Raw genomic sequence first — 11,737 nt, 5'->3', positions numbered from 1 at the left:
TTGAGCTTTTCTGTATTTCTACATTTCTCACAATACACGTTACATTTGCATTAGGAAAAAAGTAAACAATATTTTCCTTTTTTAAGGGAAAAGAAGTAAATTTATTACATTATTGTAGACTTGCTAGTTGCCCACCCACTATCCCTGCTCCAACTGTTTTTTTTTAAATTATACTAGTAAATAATATTTTCAAAGGCAGAAGGAAGCTATATTTTTAAATTTCATGTGCTATGTAAATTTTTATTGCTCTAGATAAGGAACGGGTTATTGCTATTTCCTACTATATGTTTCTGAGAAGAGGTGAGGTGTAACAACTCATGACAGGAAGCTTTATCAGTTAAGCTATGCTGGCAACACCTGAAAAAATGCCAAAACCACTCACTGGCAGTAAGATAGATGCCAATCAAAACCACAATGAGATATCATCTCACCCCGGCAGCAGGGGCAAAGCTCAGCAGGGCAGCAAACTATAAATGTTGGAGAGGATGTGGAGAGGGAAGAACTCTCATACACTGTTGGTGGGATTGTAAAATGGCATAACCACTTAGTAAAAGTTGAACATAGAAACTCCTTATGAGCTGGCTATTCCACTTGTAGGAATATGCTGTTATTATGTGCTGTTGAGTAGCCTGCAACTCAGTGACCCTATATACAACAGCCCTAAACTCTGCCCTATCCTGTGCCAATCTCACCATCTCCAACATACCTGCCCCCATTATTACCCCAGTCACTGAATCAATCCATCTCATCAAAGGTCTTCCTCTCCTGCGCTGTCCCTCCACACTCCCAAGCATGACGTCCCTCTCCAATGACTGGTCCCTCCTTGCAACATGTCTAAAGTATATCAGACGAAGCTTTAGAATCCTTGCCTCCAAGGAGCAGCCCAGCTTCACCCTCTCCAGGACAAAACTGTTTTCCTAGCAGTCGATGGTCTATTCAATACTCTTCTCCAACACCACAGCTCAAAGGCATCAGTTCTCCTTCTATCATCCCTAGTCAAACCCCAAGGAAATTAGAACTGAGACACAAATGGGGATTTGTATTCTAAAGTTCATAGCACTGCTAATCACAAGAACATGGAAACAGCCCAAATGTCCAACCAAAATGGAATGGGTTGAGAAATTGTGGTACATTCACATGACAGAACTCTATGCAGCACTCAGGAGCAACAATCTCTAAAAATCCTAACTAACTTAGGAGAGGCTGGAGAGCTGTATGCTGAGTGAACTAACTCAGTCTCGTAAGAACATATATTGCCTAAGACCATTATTGTAAACATAGAACGATAACTAGTAAAACATATATGGGGATCTAAAGGGAGAAGGGGTAGGAGCAGAGGGGTGAGGATGGGCAGGGTTGCACAATATGATGGACGGAGGAAGGGGGCAAAGGAAATGGGAAAGATCCAGTGGGCCCCTGAAGAGAAGGGGTAATGGTGAGCACAGTCCAATGGTGATGAATTTTATAAAATACAATGTATGGGTATGATTGTATGAAACATAGTGTCAATGAAGGATAGTGTGGACGGGGGAAATCTGCATAATAAAGTTGTCGATGATTTTAAAAAACCCCAAGCCCCATAGTTGTATGGGAATCATCCCATGAAACGCAGTGTAAACTGAGGAATGTGTGATATACACTGTATAGAAAAGAAACACAATGTATATGAATTTTGTATGCAAACAATAAAATAAAAATAATTTAAAAATAATAGTCATAAAAGAAGCTAGCTATGTTGGCTCCATAGTGTGATGGGATATGACTGTTGGTTTTTTGTTGTTGGAGGTTTTTTAGAATGTAATTACCAGTAGCCAAAGGGATGTCTCAACTTCAAAGCTTCATTGGCGTTTATTTTTCAGGTGTGGGCAAGGATCACTGGTCAAAGGAAAACAAGAAAGTCTGAAGTTGCAATTACAGGCCTTCCTCTAATACTAATTCCTCACCTTTACTTAAAGTTGTCATCATAATCCTCATCTCTTTTGTTTTTGTGTGGGTTACAAAGAAGTTATACTACCCATCTGTCAGTTTGTTGTACTATTGTGGTTTGTGTATGAGGTATGAGGCTGGAAGTTATGCCACAAATATTTCAAAACTAGCAGGGTCACTGTGGTAGAGATGTTTCAGTGGTGCAATAGACAAGGAAAGAATGGCAAGTATTAAAAATTAGAAATGAAGCCATATGGATCACAATAAAATAATGGAATATTATGCCGTGTTGCAATCCCAAGAGCATGCAGTTCGTGGCCACTGGCTACTCCGCAGGAGAAGGATGGGCAATCTCCTCCTGTGCCATTAACTGCCTCTGAAAATCTGCTGGAGGGTCAGCTGTGGGTCGGTTCCGACTCTACAGTACACAACAACAATAACATACAACAACGAGGAGCAATGATTTTGTGAAATACTCCCCCACCCCCTCCCAAGTAACAAACTAGCCTTTATTAAGTGGTCTGAGAGGGATGCCAGGTGATCGCGTGCAGAGAAAATCAGAATGGCACGCAGGCAGGCAAAGGCAGTTAGTTTCCTTTTCTAGGGGCTGTTAAGACGATTGAGAAGGGATGGTAGTTTGCTGGGCTAGCTAGTGACCTTGTTAGGATATGGTCATGCCTCATCAAAACATGGTCAGGCCTGGAGCTAAGTGCTTGGGGTGGCCAGGGAACTACAACATTCTTCCTCCAACAAGGGGAGAGAGAATCAAGATGGGTATTGCCCAGGGCTATTTCATGTGAGGCAGAGGTCAGATGTGTCTCCATCCTTGCAATTCTGACAGCAGTGCCCCCCTGGGGTTCTCTCCACTTGTCTGCTGGGTGTGATAATTCACTGTGATAGCTACAGAGTCACACACCATCCTCTCCGTGGTCGGGTTTATCAGGGAAGTCACAGGCTACAGTCAGAGGAGACAGACCTGCAATCAAAACAGCCCCTTTTCCGCTGCACTCATAAGCAGGCCTCTCTCTGACCCCTGGGAAGTGTTACAAAGCCCTTTATTCTGCCAGGCACTCAGAGATGCCCCTCTCCATCTGGCCCCAATCTCCTGGTTCTCTGCCATTGCTTCTTGCTTCTCTTAAATCTCTGCATTCTCAGCACAGTGACCCCAGGTCCAGAAGGTGTGGTCCACTCATAGCTGTTCTTGGCACTGGTGAGGTTCCCTGTCCCTCCTTTGGATGGCTCATTTTAAGCCTAGGGGATGGCAGAAGCTGGGACTTGGAGAGGTGGTGGTGAGGACACTGATGAGGAAATGTTTGGTTCTGTCCCATTCAGGTGACTTGAGGGCTTGGCTGGCTGGCAGATCTCTACAAAGTACAGTGCAATTAACAGGGTAAAGCATGTAACCAGCACATGCCAAAGGCAGGTTAGTAACCAGCCAACTCAAACTGAGAGAAATTCTGCAAAAAGTTGCCCCAACTCTACTGTCACTTTGTGAAAGACCAGATGAAAGCTAATCAAATGCTCTAGACCACAACAACCAGACTCCACTACAGGTGAATGGATTCCATGCATAGTGGTTCTGAAGGACTGGCAGAATTTTTCTTTGCACTTTGGAAGACTCTGCTTCTTTAAGAAAGTAAACTCATCCTTCCAGTGAGTAGGTGGTGGGTTTGAACAACCACCGCTTCATTTAGGTTCCAACCACCGCACCCCCATAACTAACGTCGTCCAGTTGATTCTGAGTCACATGCCCTGGAGGGGTTCCAGGTGAGGAGGGGACAATTCTGGGTGGGGGAAGGGGCCTGTGCACACAGGTGAGCCCTGTCTCCCCAGTCGCTGCTGGTGGCTTTGACCTCTGACCTTTTGGTTAGTAGCCAGGCACTTTAATCCCTCTAAGAACTGTGCCAGCAAGGACTGCTACCCTCAAGAATCCCGCGCCCATCCACTGAGCAGACTCCAACTCCGAGTGACTCTGTATTATAGTGCTATAGATAAATAAGCTTCAAAAGGACTTTGGTAACTCATCTGGATAGCTTTATTATTTTTTAATTGAGTCTGATTATGTTATAGTAAATAGATGATCTATGTAACTTTAAGCAGGTTATATGTAAGACTTTATATTTAAAAAACCATATACCTCTAACAAGGAATTAGTAGTGGAACAGGTTTGCGGAGGAAAAAAAGTGGACTAGTTTAATGATCTTACAAGTATGAGATACCCACAGGACTTCAGTAACCATTGCTGCTGTTGACTGTTGCCACAGTGACTCTACGAACAACAGAGTAAAACACTTCCTGGTCCTGCGCAATTATTCTATGACTGAGCCCATTGCTTTAGTCATTGTATAAACTCATCTTGCTGAAGGTCTTCCTCTTGCAAACCCTCTACTTCGTTAGGCATGATGTCTTTTTTCCAGGGACTGGCCTTCCTGATAAGTCCAAAGTATGAGAGATAAAAGTCTCACAGTCTTTCTAAGTATTCTGGCTACACGTCTTCTAAGACAGATTTATTTTCCTGGTATGTGCCTCATGGTGTGTGTCTTTCAACATATCAACTTAAAGGCCTCTTTGATCTTCTTTTTCAATGTCCAGCTTTCACATGAGGTGATTAATAATATAATGGCTGGGATCATGTGCATATTAGTTCTCAAAGTGATACCTTTGCTTTTTTAACATTTAAAGAGATTTTATTTGCCCAGTGAAGCGTGCTGCTGGACTTCTGGATTGCTGCTGCCATGGATGTTGGTTATGGATCCAAGTAAAATGAAATCCTTTACAACATCAATCTTCTCTTCATTTATGATGATATAGGTCCAGTTGTGAGGATTTTTGTTTTCTTGATATTGAAATGTAATTCATACTGAAGGCCAGAGACTTTGATCTTCATCAGTAAGTGCTTCAAGTCTCTTCACTTTTGAACAAGTAAGATTGTTTTTGATACCTCAGTTTGATGAGACTACCTCCAATCTTAAAGCTATACTCAACTAGCTTTTCAGATTACTTGCTCAGTACAGTCAGAATAATAAAAGGTATCCCATTAACACACATTTATCCTGATTTCAAACCATACAGCATCCCATTGTTGTTTGAAAGACTGCCGCGTGCTCTGTGCACATGCTCTCTGTGCATACAGTTAAATGTTCTAGACATTCCATTCACCGAAATGTTATCCACAATTTATTATGATTCACATGACTTTGTATTATCAATAAAACACAGGTAAACTGAGTACGTTCTGCTTTGAGACAAGATTCACTTGTCATCAGTAATGATATCTGTTTATTAAGTAAATGATATGTTTTGTTCCATGCCCTCTTCTGAGTCTGAATTTCTGGCAATTCTGTGTCAATGTACTTATGTAATAATTGAAAAATTATTTTCAGTAAAATTTTACTTGTGTGAGGTACTAAAACATTGTTCTATAATTTCAGCATTCTGTTGGATTACCTTTCTTTTGAATAGGTATAAATATAAATTTCTTCGAGTCAGTGAGCCAGGTAGCTGGGTTCCAAACATTTTGGCATACATGAGCAAATGTGTGTCGGCATTAGTGAGACTGGTTCAGGACAGGGCAGGGGTCAGAGCTGCTGTACATAGAGTCACTATGGGTTGCAGGTGACTTGACGGCACAAAACAGCAATATTTGGTATTCCAATTCTTGGAAGCTGGATTTTGGTGTTTTCTGGGTTTTTTTCCCCCAATGTGTTCAGTAAGCCTGGACTTTTTTCTTCACTGCCATTAGACTTTGACCATAGAGTTAGTTTGTGCTATCTCCTCAAAATGTTTTGGTACAGAGATTCTGTGTATTCCTCTTTTCTTGAACCTTCCTGAGTCACTGAATATTTTACTCATAGAATCCTTCAATAGTACAATTTGTGGCTTAATTTTTTTCTTCAGTCTTTTCAGCTTGAGAAACGAGAAGTGTATTCTTCCTTTTGGTTTTCTAACTTCCCAGTGTATATAGTTTGTTATAATAGTTTGCTGTGTTCCTGTGCTGCCCTTTTAAATCTTCTGTTCAACCTTTTTTCATTCTTTCTGTTCACTTTGTTGTGAGGTGATATCAAGCAGACTATGGCACACAAAATCCTATGACAAAGAGATTCTCGAATATGGCCCAGTTTTCTGGCTCTGTTCAGACAACATGTTTCTTGGTCTAGGTATAGTTTCATATCAGCATAACTAATACCACCATGGCTTGGATCAGGCACTTTAATTTTTAAATGGACATCCTTTCTCATCATCAGCACTGTGGAGTTTCTTGACAGCAGATTTTCCCAAAGCAACCTGTCTTGATTTTTAGACTTCTGTTTCCATGGGTGCTGACTTCAAGTAAAATGAAATTATTCACACTTCAACCTTTTCTCCATTTATCATTCTATTCCCAGTTGGTCTAATTGTGAGAAATCTTTTTTAATGTTGAGATGTAAGCCATACTGAAGACAGCTGTCTTTGATCTTCGGTACCTACTTAAGTCTTTTTCACCTCCAGTAAGTTGTGTCACCTGCATATCACAGATTGTTGGCGAGTCTTCCTCCAATCCTAATGCCACATTCTTCTTGTACTATTATTCTCATTATAGAAATGAGGCTGAGGAAATGTGATGTTAAATTAACTATGAAAGATAACACAGCTAAGATGTAAATGAGCTGAGATTTGAACCGAGATAGAGTCTCGGTACCTTTATCTAATATGCCAGTCTTAATTACGATTTTATTAATTATAATTGGATAAATTTTTAAAAGTAGCAATTTAAATAGTTCTGAGCACTGACAACTGTTCTGGCCTCTGTGGTGGCAAAGATACTTCATCTTCCAAATGAATGTCAGACTTCGTAATAAAAGTTGTGTGTATGGGCAGAAACTCAACTCAAACTCATTGGCATTGAATTGGTTCCAACTCACAGTGTCCCTCCATCAAATTTCCAAGGCTCTAAGTCTCAATGGGAGTAGAATGCCCACCTATTCCCATAGAGTTGCAGGTGGATTCAGATTGCCAGGCACAAGAGGCCTTTGGTTTAGCAGCACAACCTGCTATGGACCATGCCACCAGGTATACATGGGTACTGGGGGTAAAAATTTTAGGTGCATATTTAAGTTCTCCTAAAAAACAAAGCAGTCAGAAAACTTACGGCCATCAGATCGATTTTGACTCATGGTGACTCCTTATGTTATAGAGTGGAACGTCTTTATAAGGTTTGCTGTGGTACTGCTGAGTGGGTCTATTATCTTTTAGAGCAAATTGCTGCCCCACGCAGGTGTATTAATGTCTCAGGTATATGAATGTATATATTATATATTAATTAAGATATAATATCTTATATACTGGTGAAGAGATTGAGATTGTTCACAGCTTTAGTTTGGTTGGCTCCATAGTCAACACTCTTGGCACCAGTAGCCAGGAAATTGAAAGATGCACTGCAATGGGAAAGTCTGCTTTTAGGGACCTCTCCAAAGTACTGAAGAGCAATGGTGTCTCTCTGGAGACTAAGGTGCATCTGATACAGGCCATGGTTTTTGTGATCATTTGTTATGCATCAGAGAGTTGTACAACGACTAAGGAGGACAGAAGGAGAATTGATGCTTTTAAGCTGTGGTGCTGGAGAAGAGTATTGAGGGTACCATGGACTGCTAGGAAAACAAACAGATTCATCCTGGAAAGGGTTAAACCGGGCGGCTCCTTGGAGGCCAGGATTCTGAGGCTCCATCTAACAGACTTTGGACATGTTGTAAGGAGGGACTGGTCCTTAGGGAGGGACATCATGCTTGGGAGGGTGGAGGGACAGCGCAGGAGTGGAAGGCCCTCTATGAGGTGGATTGATTCAATGACTGGGGTAATCGGGATGGGTGTATTGGAGACAGTGCGATTGGCACAAGACAGAGCAGAGTTTAGGGCTGTTGTACATACGGTTGCTATGAGTCGCAAGTGACTCGACGACACATAACAACAACTATAGTATTATAGATATTAATATATTACTAATAGTATTATAGATACTAATATATTACTAATATATATTAATAATAAAGACAAAATGTTTTCCAGAGTTAGAATACAGTGAATAGAGATCACAATAAAGTACGATCAGCTCTAACTTTCAATAGCAGCCTTTATTTTTCCCTTAAAAAAGAGTCCATTATCCTACAGCTACATTGAAATGAAATGTTTTGTTGCTTTTTTTTTTAAAGTGCTAAACAATTCTCATCACTTCACATGAGAATTATAATGTAGAGAAGAATGAATCAAACACTCAAGGTCACCTAAAACCTGAAGAGTCTCTGGGTTCTGAGACAGGAGAAGAATTTTGCTAACAAATAATTAGAACTAAAATACAGGCAAATAAATCTTCATTTTCTGGTTACATGGAAATAGCACCTGAGAGTGTTGGTAAAAAGCAAAGCCATATACAATAAAGGGCTGATCAGGCATTGAAATTAATTCCATAAATAAATTAAAATTAACACTATTAAAATATCTGTGAATGATTGCAAGAAAAAAATTCTTTTACAAAAAATATAAAGATAAAAGATAAACTTCATTTGCTAATTTTCTAACCTATTACCAATATTTTTCTTGGTTTCTTCTGTTTTCTTTTCTTTCCACAAATTTCCAAAAACAATACCTAAAAACAGTATTAGTCCTATTGTGCGGTTGGAGGCAAATTTATCCCAACAGTCCTCAGGTCTGTGGATATCTAGGGTGTAAATCTGTAGGGGAAGAACACAAAGCTTCGTTAGGCACACAATGAAAACAAATGTGGAGGGGGTTTATACTGCAAATGAATACAATATAGACAATAAAAAAGCATCTTGTTACAGAATTCTAAGCAATGAGAAATCCCTTTATGTAGTGCAAACTACTTCCAAAGTAGAAAATCTACACCTTTCACTGGTTATTATCTGAGCTGTGCTGTAAAAACTTCCAGCTGAAATGTGCATGAATGTTTAAGGGGAAATCCAGGCTTCTGGCATACTAGTGATTTTGAAAACTCTTGTCTATGCAAACAAATCTAAAATCTGTTGCTCTGCTACTCCTACCCTGTGGTTCTGGATTTATTGCTTGGAATGATGTTTTTTCCAACAGGAGAACATGTTAAATTTGGACATGAAAACTCAATTGTGCAAGGCTGTCTGGTGGATTGAAAGGTACTGAATATATCTGACCTGCACTTATGACATGCTTGCAGCATTTCCTCTCTCGTTTACTATGACAGTCAAAATGCCACCTGCATTTCTAGACAGTGTCTCATCACACAGAGAAGGAGGTTTGAAAATCACTGCTGGCAACGGAGAAAAAAACATACTCCTTGTCCTGCATGGAAACCATGCAAATACAGAGGAAAAAGTCTCATGTGCCAGCCTTATTCCTAAGCATCCCTCATTTCTCCAACTATCTTTTATAATGAGGTCTGCTGACTGACAAATCATGATTTCCTTCTTCTTCAAATACTGCACTATGTCTATCACAAACCGTTACACCAATGACTGGACAGCGCACCACACAAATGAAGTTTAAAATGGAAATTGGGTTCCAAATATTCCTTCTATGTGATTGTTCTCACAGATTTTGCACTCCTCCACAGCCTAATGTAAGAAGTTGTGCTGTTAACCCAAAGGTGCTGCTTCTCTGGTGGTTCAAATCTACCAGCGGCTCCTCAGGAGAAAATCTCCTGTCTGATTTGTGGTGTTAGGTGCTTTCAAATCAGAAACAATTCACAGCTGAATCTTCAGCAGGTTTTCAGAGGCTGTAAATCACAGGGGAGGAGACTGCCCATCTTTCTCCTGAAAAACAGCTAGTAGATTCAAACACACTGTCTTTGGGTTGGAAGTGCAAGGCTGCCAGGCTGCCCTCTGGAGGGTCAGCTATGAATTGATTCTGTATGGTTTTAAAGATGTGACTTTTTGGAAGTAGACTGCCAGCTCTTTCCTCTGAGGTACCTCTGGGGAGGTCTGAACAGCCAACTTTTCTCTTAATAGCCAAGCACTTAACTGTTCATGTCACCTATAAACTCTCTCTCTCTGAGAAGGTAATCAATTTATTGACAGGTAGATATTAAAAAAGCCCCATAAAACAACAAAAACCATTAAACCTTTCAGAGCTGAGTAATGACTAAAAGGAGGTATTTAGAAATTCTGCAGAGGGAAATGGTGAAATCCTGAGAATCTCAGAGAATCCCTTGTTCCCATCTTTCCCTTTCCCAGAGAGAAAAACAATGAAGGTGAAACAGTAAGGAGTTTATTTTTTAGACAACAGATTTTGTTTCCGTTATAGCATTCTGTGTAAGTTTTGTCTTTACCGAAATGTGACTTGCAATAATTTGTACAAAATAGATGCTCTGAATGCAGGTCCACTATAATGCTCTGGATTTTGTTTAAGAAAAAGAACAATTATTAGTATTCTGTTTATAAAAAAATCAGGAATGAAGACGCTCAGTGTAAGGTTGCAGGGGGTAAGGATGGGCTGCTGTGTGCATAGCCTGAACTGATGGCTTCCTACTGTCTAGCAGAAACCCAACATGTCAAACATTTTATCTGGCTTTGGTTTCTGACAGTGAGACTCAAACTTATGAATTAGTTATAACCGAAAGCTTAGGTTTTAAAAAATTAGTTTTGTTGATTAGTTGTCTTATAGAATCATCCATTACATTCAACAATCTACCTGTGGATCCACCCACTGCTCACAAGTTCAGTCCAACCCTGCACTGGGTTTTGGGGGCTGTAAATCTTAACAGAAAGAGACTACCCTTCTCTCCTGGAGTTGCCAGTGGACTTGTACTATCAACCTTTGTATTAACAGCCCAACAGGTAACACTAGGGCTGAAATTTTTCCAGAGAGGTATCAGAGATGTAATTCCAGCAACACTGGAAAATATTCTTAGGGGGAAAAGTCAGGCTCAGAGTTATATTATTTCTCCATAATAATATAGCTAGCTGTTCTGTATGACAAGTTGGGTGGGAGAGGGGAACGGGCAATCTTACAAAAAAATGTAGAGAAGAAAAAAAAAGCAGCTAGTCCAACCTGGTAGGCGAGATGAGTTCCCACAGCAGCCACCGCAGCATAGTAAGGGGCCGTCTGGTCACAGTTTGCGCCCACCAGGCCCAGTGCTCCCACCATGGCCGCACTGAAGCCACTCAACCACTGCTTGGTGTTCTCGCCGAACCTCAGGGCTGTCGACTTGAGACCAATGAGTGCATCATCTCTTTTGTCCTAATATCAGAAAACAATACAGCATTGCCTTTTAAAGGACCTGTGAATACACCCTAAGCTACAAAAGGTGACAGTAACTCAGAGACACAGGTTAGTCAGGAATGAGTGTGAGGCCCAAATCAGCAAAACATTACTGCTGAAATTATCTTCTAGTTCTTTTCTACATGTCACTGTATATTTTATAACTCTTTAATAGTGATCAACTATACTACATTGGGTCCAAAATTCAACTCAATTACCATAGAGGGCCTCTCTACCTCAGTTTTCATATTTAAACAATTCCTGTATACTTTAATCTTTTAAAATCAGAGATAGAAAAATGCTTACTTGCCTACTAACCATATCAATGCATATTTTACCTACAACACAATTTATTCCTTCCCTCTCCCATCAGAAGTGGTTTTGATGAAACACTCATACCCAGCACACTGGTCTCTACCAGCCTGATTTGTAAGCATTTGCATATGCTGTGCAGCTACGGCCGCATGACAGCAGCGACTGAACGCTGACTTACCTCCATGTACCTAAGGCAGACAGCCTAGCTGAGAGGCTGTTAACAGCTTTCAAGATTATCACAACTTGAGACATGTTGTTGTTATGTGCCTTC

The 11,737-nt window shown here is 40.4% G+C and overlaps 1 protein-coding gene across 1 annotated transcript in view; it reads right to left on the bottom strand.

The window, feature by feature from the left end:
• Positions 1 to 8,465: 8,465 nt before the first annotated feature.
• The window catches only part of COQ2 (coenzyme Q2 4-hydroxybenzoate polyprenyltransferase), a 21,355-nt gene continuing 18,083 nt past the window's right edge, over positions 8,466 to 11,737 (bottom strand). The window contains exons 6-7 of the mRNA XM_006885326.1: positions 10,942 to 11,130; positions 8,466 to 8,630 (exon numbers count right to left, since the gene is read on the bottom strand). Coding sequence (XP_006885388.1) covers positions 8,466 to 8,630; positions 10,942 to 11,130 — 354 coding nt within the window. The remainder of the gene's footprint in view (positions 8,631 to 10,941; positions 11,131 to 11,737) is intronic.

The sequence above is a fragment of the Elephantulus edwardii genome, unplaced genomic scaffold (genome assembly GCF_000299155.1).
Source record: "Elephantulus edwardii isolate Elephantulus edwardi_28Jun2011 unplaced genomic scaffold, EleEdw1.0 scaffold00042, whole genome shotgun sequence".
NCBI lineage: Eukaryota > Metazoa > Chordata > Mammalia > Macroscelidea > Macroscelididae > Elephantulus > Elephantulus edwardii.
Note: the sequence above shows the minus strand (reverse complement) of the source record. Positions and strands in the feature narration are given on the sequence as shown.